The 25,011-nt window shown below is 39.1% G+C and overlaps 2 protein-coding genes and 1 long non-coding RNA gene across 3 annotated transcripts in view; 1 reads left to right on the forward strand and 2 right to left on the reverse strand.

Moving 5' to 3' along the window:
- Positions 1 to 10,857, reverse strand: part of COQ2 (coenzyme Q2, polyprenyltransferase) — a 59,401-nt gene extending 48,544 nt beyond the window's left edge. Inside the window, exon 1 of the mRNA XM_056803282.1 lies at positions 10,608 to 10,857. Coding sequence (XP_056659260.1) covers positions 10,608 to 10,836 — 229 coding nt within the window. The 5' untranslated portion in view covers positions 10,837 to 10,857. The remainder of the gene's footprint in view (positions 1 to 10,607) is intronic.
- LOC130455118 (uncharacterized) lies at positions 10,794 to 11,984 on the forward strand. The gene is made up of 2 exons (XR_008913027.1): positions 10,794 to 10,933; positions 11,850 to 11,984. It is a non-coding gene; the product is annotated as an uncharacterized LOC130455118 (long non-coding RNA).
- Positions 11,985 to 23,584: 11,600 nt separating this feature from the next.
- The window catches only part of HPSE (heparanase), a 39,469-nt gene continuing 38,042 nt past the window's right edge, over positions 23,585 to 25,011 (reverse strand). The window contains exon 12 of the mRNA XM_001376848.5: positions 23,585 to 23,998. Within this exon, the coding sequence (XP_001376885.2) occupies positions 23,839 to 23,998 (160 nt within the window). The 3' untranslated portion in view covers positions 23,585 to 23,838. The remainder of the gene's footprint in view (positions 23,999 to 25,011) is intronic.

Raw genomic sequence — 25,011 nt, forward strand, 5'->3', positions numbered from 1 at the left:
TCAAGTCAAAGAGGAAAGAGACCAGCAGTCTCTAACTGCTCTTCCTTTTCTTAGCTGGAATGTTCCATCCCCCATTCCCCCATTGGTAGTCAGAGTTCCATCCCATCTTTTCATGAGACCACCTTGCAAAATCCAGTTATTGCATTCATTTTAGCATTTCTCTCTTCCATAGGTCACACTGGAGTCAAAGGCTGATAGAAGATGGTACCAGGAGAACAACCAGGAACAGAAAGCTTGTTTCCAGACCCTGAAGAGCTGAAAAGGCCATCTCCAATCTAACACATTCACAAAACTGTATCCAGAGGCAGATGCTAAGGTTTTAGAATCCCCTTGCTTGACATTTAACTTTTTTTGGTCTGAAATGAATCTCTTATCATCCCTTGCTCTCATGGGGACAGCCACTCTTGGCAAGCAAAACCACACTTTTGGGACTCGAATTAAATGATTATCAAATTCCCCTTGGAGAGGTGGGGGTGTCTTGTTGCCTATCCCTTAACTTTTAACCATGGCCTCAATAGAAAGATCAATTGAGCAACACCTGCCTCTACAAGAAAATCAGCTCAGCAAATGGATAGATCCATTAAACTGGACTTTGAAAAACCTACTCCAATGCTTAATGAGGCCCACTGTCTGAGAATGACACACCAAACAAAAACAGCACATAGTATGATGGGATTTAACCCAATCCTGTACAGTACTGGAGGCAAAATGCGTCCCTTGATAAGAAAATATGAAGGGAGGCCGGCCTCCACAAGGAAGGAATCCTGGCCAAAGGCCTATACAGGCCTTTGTGAGTGTGCTGAATGTCAGAAGCCAATGACTACATCCATAAGTCCACCACTGATTCTGTTACCAGAGGGCTCCACTTAATAATTTAACCACTGAGCTTCCAACATCCCAGCTCCTCAGCAAGGGAATGCGACAGTACAAGAATCTGTATACTTCCTCCTTCTCCCCACATAGGTCAGCTTCACAGGCCATCTAAGTGGCCCCCAATCCAGCCCCCCAAGGAGACTGCCCCAGTTCCCAGCCCATAGAGACACAATGAAACTGACGAGGTGGGGGTCAGAGGACTAGTAGCAATGGGGTATTTGATTCCCATGATGGGTAAACCCTAAAAAAACCAGCACCAGAGCTATATGAAGAGTTCATTTTTACCCTCACAAGGAAGCATCTCGATGGTCAGAACTGACAATGATGAAGTTGGTAGAATGGATTTTTGTAGGGAACAGGAAAGTTATTCTCAAATTCATTAGTTTGTTTTTCTTGTCACCTCAGGCCTATGAAAGATATAGTCTAAGGGGAACTGGAGGTCTTACTGCCCTGTGGGTATACATTTCTTACCTAGCTTGCCTTGGTAAATGGGTGGGGAAGGGGAGTAGCTATTTTATCTAAAGTACTATATTCTTAACCTTAGTACTTGTAACCCTTTGTCTCACCATTAAATGTGTTCTTATTGCATCTTACAGTTCACAGATGGCTCACTGTATTCTAACTGAGCCTGAATTACTAGATTGGACTCAGGGCTAGCTCAGAATAATGAAGAAAGGGCTCAATGCATGTATCATCTTTAGGGAGATCAATGAATGAATCCTTAGTGGAAGTTCTGGCATCCATCAGCCCAGGCTTATAGGGGCCTCTAGAGATAGGATGCTGCTTGAGTTTTAATATGTGAGACCTTCAGACCTCCCACCTCTGCAAGGGTTCCATGGCTTACCTGAGTGGTGCCAACAGAAATGATGATTACGTACCTTCCAGTGTCTAACAGAACCTCTAAAGGTCTGAATTTATCTTCCATCCTATGAACTATCACTCAAGCCTGTTTCCTTTAGGTCTAATGGTAAACACCAAATAGATTTAGAGAGCCTAGCTGTAAAAGTCTTTAAATTTCATAAAATCAGAATGCAAGTGAGTTGGTAGGGTGAGATGGCTTGTCTGGATTTCAACCCCCTTTTTCTCAATTCTGTGTTTTAATAATATTAACAACTCCCTTCTAAATAAGGTCTCTAGTCTTCTCATTCGGGAATGCAGCACCACTATAGTCAGTTTGGTATCAGAAAGGCCAACCCTTCCATCCAAGTAGGAGTGGCTGGGGTCAAGATGGGGACTCATAGCAGAGTCTATTACTCTTGCCCTCAACCTCATCTCAATAACTCACATTTCCTAAAGTGGAAAATCAAATTAGAATCAGCTTCTGAAATCACTTCTCCTTCTCCTTTCAAATGACCTATCAAAATGTCCATGAATTAATTGGCCTTTTGTCCACACATCTATCAGGGTTCCATTGGGCCAATCAATTCACTTAAATCAATTCAGCAGCTAGCTTCTCAATAGCAGTTAGCAATGGTTAAACTGAATGGATTCCTCCTTCGTTGAACCCAGCAGGCCAACTCCTTTGGTTTTGCAGGTGACTCCAAACTTATCCCATTCATGGAATCCATTCCAGAGTTCACAATTCCTACACTACCAAATGACAGAGACCAATGTTGAGACACCCCTGTGGCCAGAGTTTGCTGTCTATATTTGCCAAACTAATAATTCTGCAAGGATATACATTTGCAGCTGCAGTTCCCCAGGTCTATAGGGATAAACCCAGATGAACCACAATAACAGTGCATATGGGAATTAAGAAGTCTGAAAGACCAAAGAACTATTTCCCCTCCTCAAGATCGGTTTATGAAGAAGTCATGAAAAAGCTGTTTTTGTTTTGTTTTTTTTTAAACCCTTACCTTCCGTCTTGGAGTTAATACTGTGTATTGGCTCCAAGGCAGAAGAGTGGTAAGGGGTAAGCAATGGGGGTTAAGTGACTTGCCCAGGGTCACACAGCTGGGAAGTGTCTGAGGCCAGATTTGAACCTAGTACCTCCAGTCTCTAGGTCTGACTCTCAATCCACTGAGCAACCCAGCTGCCCCCTGGGAAAGCATATTTCAAAAGATTCAGAGTTAAGATAGGCATTGGCTCCAAGGCAGAAGAGTGCTAATGGCTAGGCAATGGGGGTTAAGTGACTTGCCCAGAGTCACACAGCTAGGAAGTGGCTGAGGCCAGATTTGAAACAGGAGTCTCTAAGCCTGGCTCTCAATCCACTGAGCCACTCAGCTGCCCCCAAAAAGCTGGTTTTAATGCATCTAGTATAGCCCTATTCTACGTCTCCATAATAACAGCAATTAGCATTTATATGGTACCTTAAGGTTTATAAAGTACTTTTAAAATATCTCATTTTATCCTTAGCACTATTATTCCCATTTTATAGATGTGGAAATGGAGGCAGTGGTGATTTGCCCAAGATCACAAATCTAGTAAATGTCTGAAGCTAGATTCAAATACAATCTTTTGTGACTCCAGGTCTAATAGTCTATTCACTGTGACATCTAGCTATGGCCTACATAGACACTACCACATGACCAGTTGAGCCACTTATGGTCCAAGGCCTAGACTGAATAAGTAAAGTCTAAGAAAATACCCACCTAGCAAAGGAGATGAAAGATGAGGCAAAGCAGATGAAAGATGCGGTGAAGAAGATGAAAGATGACCTCCAAAGAAAATCTGACCAAAAGGAAAAGGACGACCAAAAAACTAAGGATGAAATCCAGTCCTTAAGAACCAGAATACAACAACTAGAATTGAGTGACCTCACAAGGCAGCAGGACACTATAAAACAAAACCAAAAGAAAGAAAAAATTGAGGAAAATATGAAGCATCTCATTCACAAAACAGAAGATTTGGAAAATCGTTCAAGGAGAGACAATTTAAGAAATATTGGCCTACCAGAAGACCATGACAAAAGAAAAAGCCTGGACACTATATTACAGGAAATTATTAAAGAAAACTGCCCCAAAATCCTTGAACAAGAGGGAAAAGTGGAGATTGATAGAATCCACAGATCACCTCCTGTACTTAATCCCCAACTGACAATACCCAGGAATGTTATAGCCAAATTCAAGAACTATCAGACCAAAGAAAAGATATTACAAGCTGCCAAGAAGCATTCAGATACCAAGGAACCACAGTGAGGATAACTCAGGATCTAGCTGCATCCACACTGAAAAAAAGAAAGGCATGGAATACGATATTCCAGAAAGCAAGGGAACTAGGTCTACAACCAAGAATCAACTACCCAGCAAAACTGACTATATTCTTACAGGGGAAAGTATGGTCATTCAACAAAATAGAAGAATTTCAAGAATTCTTTTTTTTTTAAAATATATTTTATTTGATCATTTCCAAGCATTATTCGTTAAAGACATAGATCATTTTCTTTTCCTCCCCCCCACCCCCCATAGCCGACGCGTAAGTCCACTGGGCATTAGATGTTTTTTTTTTTTTTTAATATATTTTATTTGATCATTTCCAAGCATTATTCGTTAAAGACATAGATCATTTTCTTTTCCTCCCCCCCACCCCCCATAGCCGACGCGTAAGTCCACTGGGCATTAGATGTTTTCTTGATTTGAACCCATTGCTTTGTTGATAGTATTTGCATTAGAGTGTTCATTTAAAGTCTATCCTCTGTCATGTCCCCTCAACCTCTGTATTCAGGCAGTTGCTTTTTCTCGGTGTTTCCACTCCCATAGTTTATCCTTTGCTTATGAATGGTGTTTTTTTCTCCTGGATCCCTGCAAGTTGTTCAGGGACATTGCACCGCCCCTAATGGAGAAGTCCATTACGTTCGATTATACCACAGTGTATTAGTCTCTGTGTACAATGTTCTCCTGGTTCTGCTCCTCTCGCTCTGCATCACTTCCTGGAGGTTGTTCCAGTCTCCATGGAACTTCTCCACTTTATTATTCCTTTTAGCACAATAGTATTCCATCACCAACATATACCACAGTTTGTTCAGCCATTCCCCAATTGATGGGCATCCCCTCGTTTTCCAGTTTTGGGCCACCACAAAGAGCGCAGCTATGAATATTTTTGTACAAGTCTTTGTGTCCATTATCTCTTTGTGGTACAGACCCAGCAGTGCTATGGCTGGGTCAAAAGGTAGATAAAGAATTTCAAGAATTCTTAAAGAAAAGACCAGACCTGAACAGAAAATTTGATGTCCAAGCACAGAACTCAAGAGAATCATCAAAAAGTAATTTAAAAAGAGGGGAAAAAAGAAAAACAAACAAAAAAAATTTTAAGAGACTCAATAAGTTAAAATGATATGTATCCCTATAAGAAAAGAGGTCATTGGTAACTCTTAAAAACTGTTGTTATTACCTAGGCAGCAAAAAGAAGTATACTTAGAGGGAACAGCAACAAACTGTATAGGATGAAAGGACAAGACATAAATAGGTATATAGATATATGCATGCAAAAATACATACGCATGAGTATGCATATATATATATACATATATATATATATATACATATAACTAGAGCTTAAAAATAGGTTAATATTAAAAGAAATGGGAAAAGAAACAAATGGGGGTAAATTTATATATCATAAAGAAGCTCATGGTGGGAGGGGGGAGAACATCAATACCCTGGAAGGGTAAAGAGGTCAGAGACAGGAAATATTCAACTTTTACGTGCTTTGAAAGTGACTCAAAGAGGGAAAAACAATCCAATTCATTGGGGGCAGAGAATAGATTTGCACCCTATAGAGGAGTAGAAGGGTAACAAAGGGTCTGGTGGGGAGGGAAGCAGTACAAGAGAAGGAGGGAGAGGGGGGGTAATTTTAAAAAGACTACAGGGAAAATAAGGGGGGCAATAAATAGGGAGGTGGGTAGAAAGGGAAGTAAAATAAGGGTGGGAACAAGGGGGACTGTTCAAAAGCAAACATTGGTGTAGGAGGAAATAGTGAAAGAAGAAAAGGCAGGTAAAGGAGCAGAAATCAAAATGCTGGGAAATACACAGCTAGTAATCATAACTCTGAATGTGAATGGAATGAATGTACCCATAAAACACAAGCGAATAGCAGAGTGGATTAGAGTCCAAAACCCTACCATATGCTGTCTACAAGAAACACACATGAGGAAGGTAGATACACATAGGGTGAAACTAAGAGGGTGGAACCAAATCTATTGGGCATCAACTGACAAAAAGAAGGCAGGAGTCACAATCATGATATCAGACAAAGCCAAAGTAAAAATAAATCTAGTTAAAAGAGATAGGGAAGGTAATTACATCCTGATAAAAGGCAGTATAGACATTGAGGAAATATCGTACTCAACATGTATGCACCAAATGGCAGAGCATCCAAATTTCTAAAGGAGAAACTAGAGGAACTCAAGGACGAAATAGATAGAAAAACTATACTAGTGGGAGACCTGAACCTTCCTCTATCCGAACTAGATAAATCAAACCAAAAAATAAATAAGAAACAGGTAAGAGAAGTGAATGAAATCTTAGAAAAATTAGAGTTAGTAGACATGTGGAGAAAAATAAATAGGGACAAAAAGGAATATACCTTCTTTTCTCCAGCACATGGTACATTCACAAAAATTGACCATGTATTAGGACATAAAAACATTGCAAACAAATGCAAAAGAGCAGAAATCATAAATGCAAGTTTCTCAGATCACAATACATAATAATTAGTAAGGGAACATGGAAAGGTAAATCGAAAATTAATTGGAAATTAAATAATACGATTCTCCAAAACCAGTTAGTTAAAGAACAAATCATAGAAACAATTAATAACTTCATTGAAGAAAATGACAATGATGAGACATCCTTTCAAAACCTGTGGGATGCAGCCAAAGCAGTACTCAGGGGAAAATTTATATCCTTGAGCTCATATATTAACAAATTAAGAAGGGCAGAGGTCAATGAATTGGGCATGCAAATTAAAAAATTAGAAAGTGAACAAATTAAAAATCCTCAGATGAAGACTAAATTAGAGATCCTAAAACTCAAAGGAAAAATTAATAAAATTGAAAGTCAAAGAACTATTGATTTAATAAATAAGACTAGAAGCTGGTACTTTGAAAAAACAAATGAAATAGACAAAGTACTAGTCAGTCTAATTAAAAAAAGGAAAGAAATAAACCAAATTGACAGTATCCAAGATGAAAAAGGAGACCTCACCTCTAATGAAGAGGAAATTAAGGCAATCATTAAAAACTACTATGCCCAATTATATGGCAACAAATATGGCAATCTAGGTGATATGGATGAATACTTACAAAAATATACATTGTCTAGACTAAAAGAGGAAGAAATAAATTACCTTAACAACCCCATTTCAGAAAAAGAAATTGAACAAGCCATCAAAAAACTCCCTAAGAAAAAATCCCCAGGTCCAGATGGATTCACAAATGAATTCTATCAAACAGTCAAAGAACAACTAATCCCAATATTAAACAAACTATTTGACAGAATAGGCCAAGAAGGAGTTCTACCAAATTCATTCTATGACCCAAACATGGTACTGATCCCAAAGCCAGGCAGGTCAAAAACAGAGAAAGAAAACTACAGACCAATCTCCCTAATGAATATAGACACAAAAATCCTAAGTAGGATACTAGCAAAAAGACTCCAGCAAGTCATCGCAAGGGTCATCCACTATGACCAGGCAGGATTCATTCCAGGAATGCAAGGATGGTTCAATATTAGGAAAACCATCCACATAATTGACTATATTAACAAGAAAAATAACAAAAATCACATGATTATCTCAATAGATGCAGAAAAAGCCTTTGATAAAATACAACACCCATTCCTATTGAAAACACTAGAAAGTATAGGAATAGAAGGGCCTTTCCTAAAAATAATAAATAGTATATATCTAAAACCATCAGCAAACATCATCTGCAATGGGGATAAACTAGAAGCCTTTCCAATAAGATCAGGAGTAAAACAAGGATGCCCATTATCACCTCTATTATTTAACATTGTACTAGAAACACTAGCAGTAGCAATTAGAGAAGAAAAAGAAATTGAAGGTATTAAATTTGGCAATGAGGAGACCAAGCTATCACTCTTTGCAGACGATATGATGGTTTACTTAAGGAATCCTAGAGAATCAATCAAAAAGTTACTTGAAATAATCAGCAACTTAAGCAAAGTTGCAGGATACAAAATAAACCCGCATAAGTCTATATATCTCTAACCCATTTCAGAAGCAAGAATTAGAAAGCGAAATAACATTCAAAATCACCCTAAACAATATAAAATACTTAGGAATCTATCTGCCGAGACAAAGACAAACACAGGAACGATATGAACACAACTACAAAACACTTTCCACACAGCTAAAACTAGATCTAAACAATTGGAAAAACATTTATTGCTCATGGGTGGGACGAGCTAACATAATAAAAATGACAATCCTACCCAAATTAATTTACTTATTTAGTGCCATACCCATGGAACTACCAAAAAATTTCTTTACTGAATTAGAAAAAACTATAACTAAGTTCATTTGGAAGAACAAAAGATCAAGGATATCCAGGGAAATCATGAAAAAAAAATGGAAAGGAAGGAGGACTTGCAGTCCCAGATCTCAAACTCTACTATAAAGCAGTGGTTATCAAAACAATTTGGTACTGGCTAAGAGACAGAAAGGAGGATCAGTGGAATAGACTTGGCGTAAATGATCTCAGCAAGACAGTTTATGACAAACCCAAAGACCCCAGCTTTTGAGACAAAAATCCAGTATTTGATACATACTGCTGGGAAAATTGGAAGACAGTGTGGGAGAGATTAGGTTTGGATCAACACCTTACACCCTACACCAAGATAAATTCAGAATGGGTGAATGACTTGAACATAAAGAAGGAAACTATAAGTAAATTAGGTGAACACAGAATAGTATACCTGTCAGACCTTTGGGAAGGGAAAGATTTTAAAACCAAGCAAGACTTAGAAAGAGTCACAAAATGTAAAATAAATAATTTTGACTACATCAAATTAAAAAGGGGTTGTACAAACAAAACCAATGTAACTAAAATCAGAAGAGTAGCAACAAATTGGCAAACAATCTTCATAAAAACCTCTGACAAAGGTTTAATTACTCAAATTTACAAAGAGCTAAATCAATTGTACAAAAAATCAAGCCATTCTCCAATTGATAAATGGGCAAGGGACATGAACAGGCAGTTCTCAGCCAAAGAAATCAAAACTATTAATAAGCACATGAAAAAGTGCTCTACATCTCTTATAATCAGAGAGATGCAAATCAAAACAACTCTGAGGTATCACCTCACACCTAGCAGATTGGCTAACATGACAGCTATGGAAAGTAATGAATGCTGGAGGGGATGTGGCAAAGTAGGGACACTAATTCATTGCTGGTGGAGTTGTGAATTAATCCAACCATTCTGGAGGGCAATTTGGAACTATGCCCAAAGGGCGATAAAAGACTGTCTGCCCTGGAACAACCTCCAGGAAGTGATGCAGAGCGAAAGGAGCAGAACCAGGAAAACATTGTACACAGAGACTAATACACTGTGGTATAATCGAAGGTAATGGACTTCTCCATTAGTGGCGGTGTAATGTCCCTGAACAATCTGCAGGGATCTAGGAGAAAAAAATACTATTCATAAGCAAAGGATAAACTATGGGAGTAGAAACACCAAGGAAAAGCAACTGCCTGAATACAGCGGTTGAGGGGACATGACAGAGGAGAGACTCTAAATGAACACTCTAATGTAAATATTATCAACATAGCAATGGGTTCAAATCAAGAAAACATGTAATGCCCAGTGGATTTACGGGTAGGCTATGGGGGGTGGGGGGAAGGAAAAGAAAATGATCTATGTCTTTAATGAATAATGCTTGTTAATGATCAAATAAAATATAATTTAAAAAAACCATGGAAATGGGTTTGAATCAAGAACACATGTGATACCCAGTGGAATTGCGTGTGGGCTATGGGAGAGGTGGGGGGGTGGAGGGAAGAAAAGAAAATTATCTTTGTTTCCAATGAATAATGTTTGGAAATGACCAAATTAAAAAAAAAATACCCACCTGCTCTTAGCATTGATTCATCTTGTCTTTAAACTTTTCAAGAGCTACAGTGATATCTGTCTTTTAAAATTAAATCCACTTTTGTGGCATCATTGAAATTCCCCTCGTGGTAATGGCAGCCCCTTCCTCTTTGCACCTACCCCACCTGAATTGTTCATTTTCATTAAGCCTGTAATACTCCTATTTCACATTTGCCTGATGAAATCTTCCCCATCCCTTAACACTCAACTCCAATGCCAATTCTTTCATGAAATCTTCCCTAATCGATTTATTTGGCAAAACTGTTGCCTATTACAGTTGTATTTGCATTTTATCCCTCTTAAAATAAATTTCATGGAGGTAGATGACACGCCCGTTTCAATGTCGTCTTTAAATCCTCGTCAGTGCCCGGGCCCATCACAGGCCTGGACAGACCGATGGTGAAGACGGACCCATTTCTAGGGTCGTCTGTTCTCTAAATCCTCCAATCTAATCCATTTCCCACATTTCCCATTCTGTTTGCCGCTTTACCTTTCACTTCCCTCCGCCCCTTCCCAGCGCCCCTCCCGTAGGGATTACCCAATCAACTAGCCTGCCTGCGTGCCGGGATTACCCAATCAAATAGCCTGCCTGCGCGCCGGCCACACCCTCCGCAAAACAGCGTCCTTTCCCGTAGGATTACCCAATTACATCACCCGCCCGCATGTCCGCCCCGCCCCTTGGACTCACCAATGGGTTTGTCCAGCCTCATAAGGCGCAGATAGGGCTGCAGAGGGCGGGGTGCCGAGCTCACGATAGCAGCCGCCGACAGGGTCAGTGGGCGCCCGCGGCTGCGCCCTGATAGGGGCGGGCAGCTCGGGCTCGAAGTAGCGGCACAGGCCCCCAACATGATCGGCACCCGCTGCCGCAGCCCCGGCAGAAGACCCCGAGCCTGGACCAGGCGGCCCGAAAACATCATGGCTAGTGTGCGGCCGCCCCGGGTCCCGAGTAGCGCATGACGTCAGCGGCCGTGGTCAGGCCGAAGAACGCCTGCGCATCTTGGCTCCGCCTGCCAGGTGCCGGGGTGTTGGGGCGTAACTTCGATTGCTTTTACCAGTAGCGTGTCATATCTTGGTTAGGGTTTCCCGCAGCCCACTCCATAAACCTTCAGGATCATTTTAATCATTCAGCTACCCGGTTTCAAACGGAAAACTTCCCCCACCTCCTTTGGAACACATTCGTTATCCGTGCAAAAGAGTCTACCAGACTGATCATGCATCAATCTTCCATCTCCTGCCTTGCTGCCTTTGTCCCCCATGCATGAAATGCACACCTCTCCCTCCCGCCCCCCCCCCCTCCCATTTCACTTCGGTTTCTCTGGTACTCTCGAGTAAATGCAAACCTCCGCAGGGATGGCATAGACTGCATTTTCTAGCTTGCCTAGAGAAAGTGCCAAGTTTCCCTCCAGGGTGTTTACAAAAGATATCTGAAATAAAGCCCAAGGTCAATAGACTACAACCCCTCCGAAAAGCACTCTGGAATTGTGCAAATGCGGTTACTAAATTGTACATCCCCATTCCAAGGAAGGCATTGACTGCTAAAAACCCAGGTGTATTTACAAAACAATTTTCACAACAGCTACATTATTTGTAATATTTTTTTTTTTAAGCTAGAAACAAGGGGGCAGCTGGGTAGCTCAGTGGATTGAGAGTCAGGCCTAGAGACAGGAGGACTTCGGTTCTAATGTGATTTCAGACACTTCCCAGCTGTGTGACCCTAGGCAAGTCACTTGACCCCCATGGCCTAGCCCTTACCACTCCTCTGCGGTGGAACCAATACACAGTATTGATTCCAAGACGGAAGGTAAGGGTTTTTAAAAAAAAAGTTAGAAACAAACATGAAAATATGCCTAAGGGAATGTATGCAAAAAAAATGTATGCAAAAAAAATAGCATTTATATGACACTTTGCAAATATCTCATTTTGTCCTCAGAGTAATCCAGTTTAGAAATTAATTACTCCAGTCACAAGTACTGAAGACCAGAATAAAAAGCTTTTGCTCCCAAAGACTTTGGCACCATCAAATTTTTCAGTGGAAATGACATTAAAGGAGGAATCGTTTCTGCCCGCTTTGTGATTCTGTCTGTTCTAATTGTCTCCGAATTGCTTATCAAAGTGCTGTGTTCATAGTAAATGCTTAACAAATGTTTTATTAATTCACTCAGATCTGTTATATCATCCTCCTGAAGGTTATCAGATACCCTTAGAACATTGGGAGATTTCTTTTCTCTGCTACTTGCTATTGGCTTGAGCCTATGGCAAATATATTTTCCCCATTTTAGAGGCTCAGTGATTAGCACCCCAGTTCTATTTAACCACTTAGCATCATTAGCTTTTAGCTGAAGGAATATTTACTTCACGGATGTAGCAAGATCAAACACACAAACATTTCCTCTAAAACTTTCCAGTCTGATGGAGGAGGGTGGGGCACAGATCAGGCTGAAAACAACTCAGTTCCTACATATCAGTGATTCCACTAAATTCATGTCTGAATGTCACATAACTGATGGATGGATTCTTCCACTGAACCAGAGTCCTGCAGAGGGTGTTCCTGAAGATTACTCCTTGTTCCTGGGTTCATCAATGCTGTGCTGGATGAAAAACTTGGATGAGGCTTTAATTCCTGTTCTTCCTGTGTCTTGCTGGCAAGATTGGAGACTATGCTTCCTTCATCAAATACCATGAGTAAAGGACTCGCCAAGATCCAAGAGCTTGCAGAAATTAATAGGACAAAGAGCCCATAGTTGAATTCCATAAACCTTTTGAATACCTCTTTAGCCAGTCTTAGGTGTGGAGTGTTCATGTGCCCCTCCAAGACACATCACTTGCCAATCTCCAGAAAGCAGTTCCCAACATTCCCTGTAAGTATATTCCACATGGACATACCATTAGCATGTTGACAGGGTCTTCATGTATGCCAGACTCCCATTACAGAGAACATCTTGTCAGGCTACGGGCAATGTCCTATATATCTTTTGTAAGTTACTCTTTTATTTGTGGACACTTTGTTTAAAGGAACAGAAAAAAACATTGGTGTATGGAATACTTATAAATTAAGACTGAAAAGAAATATATTAGGGACAGCTAGGTGGGTCAATGTTTAGAGAGCCACACCTGGATATGGGAGATCCTGGGTTTGAATCTGCCCTCAGGTACTTCCTAGCTGTGTGACCCTGGACAAGTCACTTAACCCTAAAATTGCTTAACCCCTCACTGCTTTTCACCATTGGAATTAATACTTAGAATTTATTCTAAGACAGAAAGTATGGGTTTTAGAAGAAAAGAAATATAGCCTCTCTGATTAAAATGTTGAGGAGAGATGCAAACTGTCTTGAGGACTTGAAAGCAAACTGTCCTTTTGCTCAGTGTATTGAGAGAACCTGTTTGAAAGTGAGCATTGAGTTATAGATGACTGACCACAGGATTTGTGGTTTACCAGTTCATTTGTCAATATCTGTTTTCAAAGTTGGAAGATTATAATTGAAAAATTATAAATAATGGTTTGGGTACTTTGGAGCAATCATATAAGAACTACTGAGTTTAGACCTGACCGAAAAGTAGATTTTTTTTTTGTTGTTTTTATGAGGAGGCTCAGAATTGAGTAAGGAAGCAGCTTACATAAGAGTTTTTATACTTTTTGTAGGGAGAGACTTTAGACAAGCATAACCTCATTTTCACATAACAGCAAGAAAGAGGCATTTATAGAATGACATTTTAGAAGGTGGAGGAGACATATGTACTGTGCAACAGAAAAAAATAAGATTCAACCTTGGCAAGGTCATAAGGCAATTATTAGAAATTGAGCATGGGAGATAGCTATTGTAAAATTGAGATTTGAACTCTGGACTTCAATCCCCACAAGCCCTTGCTCCACTTCCCCAAAATGCTTTGTAATCCCACGGAATTCTGAGGTGGGTGAGATTGAGAAGGTTTTTAAGCTGATTACAAAGGCTTTTGAGGGCTTCTTGGACTTCCATTTTGGGGCAGATGTGGTTCTTTCCATAATGTAGGCAAGGTCTTCTCTAGGCCTCTGGCCTAGGCACGTGTTTTTTCTTATCCTGTATTTTCTTTTAATCCTTAACTTTAATAAACCTCATAAAATATAATACTCCTTGCAGAGAGAAACTAATTTCTACCTGCCTCAGTCTCCCCATATTCCTAAATTTTAACTGTTACACTATGTGGATCAGTGGATTGAGAACTTGGCCTAGAGACAGAAGGTTCTGGGTTTAAATTTTACCTCAGACACTTCCTAGCTGTGTGATCCTGGGCAAATCACTTAACCCCCACTGCCTAGACCTTAGTGCTCTTCTGCCTTGGAATCAATACACACTATTGATTCTAAAACATGTTAAATATTTTGATTGGACTTGAATATTTTAAATGGTCACCAGGGATTTAATTTCTAAATCCCAAAATGAATTACTAAAGTAAATGGAATTTATGATAGTTTATTTACAATAGAGGGAAGATATTAAGGAATGAGAGAGAGAACTCCAGCTTCCTCTGAGCCAGGAAGAAATTCTAAGGCCCTTATCAGGGAAGAAGAGTTTCAAGACAATAGGTCTTTCTCAGAGGTTCACATCCCCAGAAAGGCCAAGGAACTAACTCAGCCTTTCACTCACCAAGGGGACCCTCTAAAAGGAAAGCAGTGTGAGGTCCTTCAGGGATCCAGTTCCACAGCTAAGTCTGAGTGTCTGTCTTCCAGTCTCTCCTCCAAGTGACTCTTCTTCACTCCAAGCTGAAGAGACTGATCCTCCAGTCCAACTCCGAGTCAGAGTTCTCAATCCAGAATATATCAAATCTCATGAGTCCTTCTGGCCTCTGTGGTCCTCTTTTTAAAGATTTTTTTTCTCTCGTGTCTCCTCCCCTAAATTTCATGTCTACCAATCACAGCAGAAGCTCTTCTCCAGGACTGCCCACTCTTTAGTTCACACCATTTTTGGTTGATTTTATCTTTTTTGGTTATATCACACCTTTAGTAGTTCTTACCTTTAGAGGATAGTTACTTTTTGCAGATAAAAAAAAGGATAGAGCTACTTCAAATACTGAGTTTATACCTTTTGGGGATTAAAATCTAAAAGTAGATTGGGGATTACAATTCAATCTTCCCAATAAAGGAAGAGCTAAGTACCTCATTGTCACAATCAGGAGATAGCTAAATCCAATCTTCACAAATGCAAGGTAGATTCAAAAAAATAAGAATAGGAACATAGAAAGGAGGAAGAAGCAAGTCAATAATATTTATGGTGGGAACATTGTTGATCCCAGTTGTATTAAACTGTTTCTGTGTCTGCCTAGTGGGGAAGGGAAAGGAAGAAGCATTTATGAAATGCCTATTATAAGCCAGGGACTGGGCTAAGCATATTACAAATATTATTTTAATTATTTCCTTGAGTGGTAAGTATATCCAGGGATGAAAGCAATGATTGAAGATAATCTTTTGCCTAATCTTACCAGCCTCTGGTCAGGAAAGATTAGAATTCCTTATAGCAGGGTTATAAAGGAGTAAAATACAAAAATATCTCTTCCTGTTCTCAAAGAACTTTGTGCATACTGTAAACTTTAAAATTCCTTAGACTTATAAATGTTGGAAATTTCACCATTGGGAAATTTTATACTTGGAAAATTTCTTACTGATAGTCTATTGGAATGTGAACCCCATTGGCATGGGAGGTTCCTCCTCCTCCCTTCTTAAGATTACTTTAGGACAGAAACCTTTTGCTGAACAATGGAAAGGACTTTGACCTATGCTTAAGCAAAGAACAGGAATTTCTTTGAGTCATGATTGATTTTAGAATTGATACAATGGAGATACTTGGAATCAATCTCCACCCTACTCAGTCCTAACAGGATTGAGGAAGGGCTGCAGCATAGATCAAAATTTAATTATTCCAATCTCTACCCTACTCAGGTTAACAGGATTTAGGAAGGGCTGTAGCAAAGGATCAAAGATTTAATTATTTGAAAATATGACCTTCAACAGACATGTGCAAAGCCAGAGACCTCTGGGCGGTCCTGGGTTAAGCTAGAGCCTCCATTGGCACAGGGAAATTGATGGAAAGTGATTGGTAGATGTGAGAACTGAGGGGAGGGAACTTGGATGGTTTCCTTAAAGAGAGAGGGGTCTGAAGACTCAGAGTGGTGGTTGAGGAGTTTGTCTGAGTGGTTGGAGTGTGCTCTGAGAAGCTTGCTCTGAAGGAAGCTGAAGGTGGGGGCCTCTGAGACTGTTTCTCCATTTTGGACACATGAGTAAAAGGGACTGATCTCTTTTCTTTCTTTTCTAAGGGCTTGGGCCTTTTGGCCCAGCCTAAACAGAAGGGGTATTTAAGCCCTATTCCCTTCTCTCCCCTTTCTCTCTCCCTCTCTCTCTCTCTCTCTAATTCCTTTCTTCCTCCTGTTTGTAATTAAACTTTATAAAAGGTTGACTGCTGACTTGAGTTTTCATTTAGGAATTACATAGCTGAATTCCTTGGCGACCTTAAATTAATATATATCAGTCTTTTAAAGTGATTTCCTTGTCACAATACTGAGCATATCTCTTTTGAGTAAAATTTTGGTAAAGCCATATACTACCTTACATTGCCATGGTATTGTTCTCAAAGCTGTATTTTTTGGGGCGGAGTCAAGATGGCAGCTTAGCAAGCAGCAAAAGTTCAGACCTCGTGGAAGACCCTTTCTTACCGATACAGACTGAATGCTCCTAGGGCACCGAAATCCAAGCTGAACAACAGGACAGAAGCGGGGAACCCTCCTTCTGGACTCAAATCAAAAGGTACACCCCCCAAGAGCCGGAATCTGAGAATACTCAGGGCTAAGGGGAAGGCAGAGAGTAGGTCCCAGGACCCCTCCCCAACAACCCAGAGCGCTGAGCCCATGGCAGCAGCGGGAACCTCTGAGCAGGCAAAGGTGCTGGTTTGGAGGGTCTACCTTGTGAGCAGCAGGGCACCAGGCTCGGAGCATCCAGCTTGGACAGCTGGGAGGAAGCCAGGGAGAAACGGGCCTAGGCTGGGTCCCTCCATCAGGCTCCAGTCTCACCCTTGCCTCAGGCACATCCAGACCAATCCAGTTGAACTAATCCCATCAGAACTCCTCAGAGTTTAGGGAGGTGGGCAAAGGCACTTGCTGAGAAGCAGCTGGAGAGAACTGGAGAGAGCCTGGGTGGCCCAGCCTTCCAGGAGTCTTCAGAGCCTCAGAGCTTCATACCACATACAGCCCAACCCACTTGAACTCAATCCAATCAAAAGCCTCCAGAGGACAGGGAAGCTAACATTCCTTCCCTAGAGACTGTACCAAGAGATCTGACAAAGCTCCAAGAGGGGAGACTGACAGCCACAAAACCAAAACAAAATGAGAGGAACAAGAGCACAGCCAAATACAGGGAGCAAAGAAGGGGTAAACTCGAGCAAACAACAGAAAAAGAAAGAAATTACAATAGACAGCTTCTGCACAGGTAATGAGCAAAGAGCGAATCAAAGCTGTATTTTTTTTTGTCTCCTCCATTAGTGATTTGAGTAAGCAGGAATTGTTTTATCCTTTGTTCTTATATCCCCTGCAGCTAGTACAGTTCTTGGCACATAGTCAGTGCTAAATAAATACTTGCTAATTGAAAAAAACAACTATCTTTTGAGGAGGGAATTTTAAAGATAGGGAGAATCTGAGCATGGGAAGAACTGGGGAATGAAGACATAGGAGGTGACAAGAGAAAGTTATCAGACAAAATACAGCAAACTGATAGGAACTGACTTGAGAGGACCCCCAAAAATTCTTTTTTAAAACCATAAAAGAACTCCCAGAGTGTGGGAGTGGGGAACCCAGACCCACATAGATTTTTAAGTAAATTCTATCAAACATTTAAAGCACAATTCTTTCTAATACTAATAAGATATACCTAATACTAATTTCTAATAATAATTAAATGGATAATATAGCTAATACCTATTTCTACTATTAATAAGATGAAAAAAATGAGAAAATAAGGGGGCCCACCAAATTTCTTATGTATTACAAATGCTATCATGATGGTTAAACCAGATAAGAGTAAAACAGAGAAAGATTATAGAACAATAATGAATATTGATGCAAATAATTTAAATAAAACAGAATAGGGACTGTAGTTAACATCACTAAGATTATTAACTATGACCAAGTTGGTAACTATACTAGGAAGGGAGGGCTGTTTCAATATTAGGAAAACTATAAGTATCATTGACTATAAAAAATATCTAGTTACAAGCTGTAAGTATATGCTGTATACAAGCTGTAATACCCATTCCTGTTTTTTTTTTTAAAGAACACTAGAAAAACAGGAATAAACATGTATTTTCTTTTCTTAATATGATAAGTAGTCTGTAGCCAAAACCAAAAGCCCAAATGATACATAATGGGAATAAATTTGAGAATAAAGCAAGAATGACCATTATCGTCACTTCTGTACAATATAATGCTAGAAATGCTAGGGGTGTATGGGGTGCTCAGGGAGGGGTAGTATCTCTGGTATGGAGGGCTTGTCGTGCCCTCCTAGGGCAGTTCTCCAGCCTCTGACCCTCACTTGACACCCAGCTCTCACTTGTGGCTCCCAGTAGCTGCTAGCATGCGGCAGAGGCCACACACCGGGCAACAGCTTCCACAGGCCGGCTAAACCTTGTGAGGGTAGCCATTGGCTTGTAGACCCCTGGTGAACTAAGGCTTTGCTCACCCAGCATGTGAAAACTGCTTCGGCTGAACAGATGGAAGAAACCAATAAGAAGGTTCAACGGCTGAGAGGGCGACGCAGCAAAGCACTGTGGAGTGCTCAGGGCCTGTTGGAGCACAAAGGACAACACGGCCATCCAATGCAGCTAAGGAAGTCTCCAGGTGTAACGACTTTTCGTGCCACTGGACCCAGGCTTCCAACACCGAGAGAGTGGGACTGTCTCTGTGCATCGACTTTTCCACTTAAATCTCCTTCACACACAAGTGTCTTTGTGCACTCATCTATATGCCATAGATGAAAACGCAAAAAGACAATTGTCATCCTCGGTTACCGAGAAACTACTACCAATGCTAGAAATATTAGCTATAGTAATGAGAGGGAAAAGAAATTGAAAGAATAATGATACAATAGCAGAAAATTATCAGCTTTTGCAGAGAATACTAGAGAAATAAAAGGATGGAGTTAACAATTTCAGGAATGCACCCAAATCATCAGTATGTCTGCATATAACCAACACAACCATAAGGAACAGATAGAAAGAGAAATTCTATTTAAAATAAATACAGATAGCATTATATACTTGGGAGTCTAACTGCCAGAGCTCCATCCACAAGAACTCTGTGGACATAATTCCAAAATACTCCATGAAGACAGATCTAAATTATTGAAGAAAATATTAAGTACTCTTGGGTAGCCCAAGCCAATATAATTAAAACCATAGTGGTCTAAAAAAGGCAATATCAGGCACTCCTATAGTTATTTCATTTTCCTTTTTAATCCCATTTCCAGAATAGGAAATTTGTTTTTTTGAGGGACTATTCCCTCCCCAATGTTTTCCTCTTTTCTTATCTCCAGCCTCTCTTCTCCACCTATTTCCCTATGGAGTTTAATGTATTCCTATACCAAACTCTTTGTATGTGAATTTAATTTTCTTTTAACCATTTCAGATAAGGGTTAGATTCATTTGAAGTCTAATTCCTGCCCTTTCCATAATTTTCTTCCCAAATTTCATCTCCTTTCTTCCTCCTTTCTATATTATCTTATTCTCCAATTTCCCCTTCTTTCTCTGAAAATTCTCAGAGCAGAACCAAGCTAAGCCCAGGACATCTGCTTTTCTTATTTATAGCCTTTGCAGACATTGTTCTAAAGGGACATATTTCATCTTTCCAATTACTCAAATAAATGTACTTTTTTAGGTTTTCTCTTTATGTTCTATAAATCTAGGAATAAATTCAGGTAAGTATGTCTTTTCAAATTACTTTGGAAATACAAAATATTTTAACTCACAAAGTCTCAACTTAAATGCTTTGCTACAGTTAAAATGTCACTTTCAAAAATTATTTAAGGGTGTTAAAAACAATAGTGACTCCACAGTGAGGAGGGCAACAATGAAGATATATGCATCTATCACATACTGTTACTCTTGGCTAAATTAAAGTCAAAGCAATAAGCATTTATTATATACCTACTATATATCAGGCCAAGAAACAGCCCTTGTTCCTTATTTTTAATTTTAGTATTTTATTTTGTTCCTTAGTTATGTGGAAAAGGCATTTTCATCATATTTTTTAAAAAGTTTGAGCCAAATTCTCATTGTCCCTTCTCTCCCTCCTTCCTGAAATAGCAAGCAATATAAGTATAGATTTTACATGTGTAGTAGTATAAAATGTTTTTCCAAATTAGTCATTTTTGGAAGAAAAAAAAACTTGAGCCAGCAAAAGAAAAATGAAGAAAAAAAGAGAAACATAGTATGTCTCAGTCTGTATTCTGATTCTTTCAGTCTTTTCTCTGTAGGGAGATGGTATTTTTTTTTATCATGAATCCTTGAGGATTGTCTTGAATCAGGTATTAGACAAGTCCTATTCTAAAGGCACTCAGTCTAAGTGGAGAGAAACATGCAAACAACTGTTTCTTTTGGGAGGTAAGGAGCAAGTTTCATCATTAGTCCTCCAGAATTGTGGTTGGTTATTGCCCTGATTTAAGATTTAAGTCGTTCAAAGTCGTTTGTCTTTACAATATTGTAATTGTATATTGTTCTCATTTTGCTCATGTCATGTCATTCATATGTGTTCTCAATTTCTCTGAAAGTGCTTCCTTCATTATTTCTTATTGCACAACAGAATTATTACATTTATATACCGTAATTTGTTCAGTCATTCCTCAACTGATGTATACCCCATCAGATTCCCATTCTTTTGCCAACACAAAAAGACCTATATTTTTGTATATCCTTAGATTTTTCTTTGCTTGGTACTAATCCTTCTCTTAATCTGCACTGTCGGATTTTCCCTTCTACCTTTTCTTCCAGTTACCTTTTTGAGCAAAATATATTTTCATACTCGACCCTTTCTGTGTGTATATTCTCTCCTTTGACCAATTTGAGTGGTTTGTATCAGCTATTCCTCCAGTCACCTCAACAGTCTTTCCAGCTTTTTCTAAAATCATCCTCATTATTTCTTATAGCACAATAGTATTTCAGCCCCAAGTCTACCAAAATTTGTTCAGCCATTCCTCAAATGATGGACATCTTAATTTCTAGTTCTTTGCCACTATGAAAAGAGCTGCTATAAAATTTTTTTTACAAGTAATTCTTTTCCCTCTTTATGTTATTTTTGGGATACAGACCCAATACTGGCATTACAGGATCAAAGAGTGTGCAGTTTTACTTTTAGCACAGTTCCAAATTGCCTTCCATAATGGCTAGATCAGGTGACTCCTGAACTCCAACAATAATGCATTAGGGTCCCAATTTTTCCTTATCTCCAACATTTATCACTTTCCTTCTTCACTATATTGGCCAATCTGATACAGATAAGTGAGATAGTACTTCAGAGTTAATTTGCATTTATCTAATCAAGAGTGATTTAGAACATTTTTTCATGACTACAGTTTTTTATTTTATCTGAAAATTGCTTGTTCATATCCTTTGATTATTTGTCAATTAGGGGTTATTTGTTATAAATTTGACTGAGTTCTCTATAAATTCGAGAAATTAGACCTTTTCCTGAGGCATTTGTTATAAAATCCATCCCCCTGCCAACTTGTTTTTTTTTTCTTCCTAATTTTGGTTACATTGGTTTGTCAAAAGTCTTTTTACTTAATATAATCCTTTCCTTCCCACTCTTTTAAGGTGATCAAGATACAACAGAAAACCACTTCCAGATTTTATATCTAATTAGCCTCCCTATATGACTTTTGATAGGGTTAGGGTTCAGGAGACATGTGTAATATCTTCTAACATAAATAGTTTAGTCTTGATTGGTGTATGATTTTAACTCACTTTTTATGTTTTATATTTGTATTTCAAAGTTAATATGCAACTCTGTTATTATCATCAGGAATGGTTGAAAGTCCCCCATTCCTTTATGGTGTTGACTGCTAAATAATGTGGATCCTAACTGTGGCTCTTTGGTATATAGATTCTTTTCAGATTGCTTGCAATATTTTTCTTGGAGGCTCTGGATTTGGGCTGTAATATGCCCCAGATTTTTTTTTCCGTTTGAGGTGACTTGTTTAAAAAATGTGTTTGTGGGAAAATATATTACTCACGTCAGGATGACTTTTTATGGTAGTTTATTTACAAAAGAAGAGTGAAAATAAGGAAATAAGAAAGAAACAATTACTCCTGACAGGTCGGAACCAGGCAGGGATTCAGAGGCCCCAGCAAAGCGGGCCCAGAGGTAAATTAAGCAAGAGTTAAAGCCATGAGGCCTCCTCCAAAATGAGGGGCCTCTCCCGGGGCTAATACCTCCAGAAAAGCCAGGAAAAGGAATCAGCCTTTCTCACTCACCCACATGGTGAAAGGGAAAATCTAGGAGCAACTTTTTGAGGTCCCAAGCCAGAGCTCCTTCAAGGTCAAAGTTTGAAGGCGAAAGAGCTGGTTTCTCCCACTTTTAAAAGCCATTCCTTTCATCACTTCCTGTGCCTTACTTCCATTTTAGTGAACCAATTGCAGCTATAGATTTATAGCACAGAACTTAAGGATAAGTGTGGTGTATAGGCTTCTGGTGATTAAAAGTGGGTGAGGGGAGAGTTAATCCCATTTTCACAATTCCTTACACTTTCTAATATTTCTTGCCTCATGGAGTCATTATCTTCCATCTGGGTCAATTCTAGTTTTCAGTGAGTTACTTGCTTAAGCAAAATTTTGAATTTCTTATGACAAGCTGTTAAGTCCTTTTCTAGTTCTCATAATTTTCACTTCTTTTCTATTTTTCCCCTTCAATAATATAATTTCATTTATAATGTCTAAGTCATTCTTTTCTGGGTTTGTGTTGTGTCCGTGTCACCCTAATAACTTTTTATGATGATTCATCTTTTGTTTGCTCATTCTTCTAGTCTACTTCTTGACTTTGGACTTTATATTAACTCCATTCTGCTCTTGGCATCCAAGCCAACATAAACACTACTTACTTCTAAAGTTTCTTGCTTAGTTCACTCTGGATATATGCATGTTGCATATGCAAAGTTATTCCCATTTCTGAACCCTATACTAAGTCCCTTCATGCTGGATCTGGGACCTAATATTGCCCTAGGACTATGATGGCATGACCAGCTAGGAACTTGGCCCAAATACTGAATGCAGAGCGTGGGGCATTCTGGCCCCTCTCCACCATTGCAGCTGGACCCACCTTGTAGTCATAGGCTTGGCAGGTCCACCAAATGCAAGGTGAGGGTACTGGAGTTTCCCTGGGGAGCTTTGGGTGAGGTATAATAAGAGGTCCCTAAAAGGACATCACTGACCTATGTCATATCCTTGCCTGTTCACACTGGATCCTTGGCTATACCTCATTCCTAGAGTCCCTTTGTCTCCTTATAGTGGGCCAGAAAAATTACTTTTTTTCAGATTAGTCTGGTTTATTTTCTAGATCTTTTTTTGGGGGGAGGACAAAGAACCCCCTGAACTCCTCCCTATTCTCTCATCTCGGCTCTAGTTTTTAGTTGCATTTAATAAAAATTCTTAAAACGATGACTCCATAAATAATTTTTATTAAAAATATGAAAATATAAAAGCACTCACATATAAAAATTAGACTCTGTAGGTTTTGAAATTGAAATCCTTTTTGGTGTATGCATTCACTTGGATACCATCCTAGTCTCTTGGGAGCTTTCATTTGCTGATATGTGATAAAATATTTGTCTGACCTCATAATGCTTCAAGTTGTACTTCATTTCTATTATTCCTGAAATTCATCCACAGGACTAAGCTGGTTAGCCTTCACACCTTTTAGATACAAGCAGCAACCTTGGCATTTCTTATAACAAAAAATCCATAGGACAAAGGTGGCAAAGTCAATGTACAACCAAGGCAGAGGGGCTTGCCAATTAATTCTGGCAATGTTTTGTCATCCACCATCTTGAGAATATGGCCATTCAGTTTCACAGATCTGCAAATAAATGGGAGAAGAGGATAAATTAATTCATCTACCCACAAAAGGTTTAGTGGGAGATCATTCTTTGACAAATTAATGTATTTGATAGCCTGCATGACATCAATAGAATTACACAAATGCTATATTGTTTATGTTAAGGAATATTAGTTATCATTACTATTTTAATTAGTTAAAATAATTATTTCTATTTTTCACAGACCAAATTCAGCTCTAAAGAATACAAATCAATAATAAACCAGATATTGGCAGCGAGGTGGTATAATGAATAATGCAAAGTCTGGAACACTTCAAATATGGGCTCATATAATATGAGATAAATCCTTATTTGTCTTAGCTTCCTCATCTGCAAAATGAAGATAACATCCCACCCCCACCCCAGGGTGATCGTAAGGACCAAATAAGACAACATTCACAAATTGTTGAGGGAAATACATAAGACACATTGTGAGTGCTATATGAATGTTCTTCTTGTTATTACTATATGACTTATTGACCCAGTAATAGTGCTTTGGGGTATATATCCCCACAGAGGTCAAAGAGAGGGAAATGGTGCAATGGATATGAGATATTGATAACAACATTTTTTGTAATAGCAAAAGGAAGTTGGATATCCATTGATTGGGAAGTGGTTGAACATGATGGAATTTTATTGTAATGATGAATATAAAGTAATATATATATTAAGTATAAATATGAAGACAAGAATGTGAGTAAAGATTTGAACTGTTCTTGTCACCTAACCCTGCTTCATCTTCCCCCCTCCACATCTGCATATATGTATTTACTTACACACATTTTTGTGTGTAAATATGTGTTTCTAGATTCTGGTTTATCTAATCCGTTCCATTGGTCAAGTTTTCTATTTCTTTAACTAATGCATTAATTACATGTAATTAAACTATTGCATAATGGTTAAAGAAATAGAAAACCTGACCAATGGAACCCGAGTCTAGAAACAATGCATTTTAAAAAAAAGTTTGCTTTGACTTTCTTCAAAGAAGTGAAAA

Source organism: Monodelphis domestica, chromosome 6 (assembly GCF_027887165.1).
Source record: "Monodelphis domestica isolate mMonDom1 chromosome 6, mMonDom1.pri, whole genome shotgun sequence".
In the NCBI taxonomy this organism is placed as follows: Eukaryota; Metazoa; Chordata; class Mammalia; order Didelphimorphia; family Didelphidae; genus Monodelphis; species Monodelphis domestica.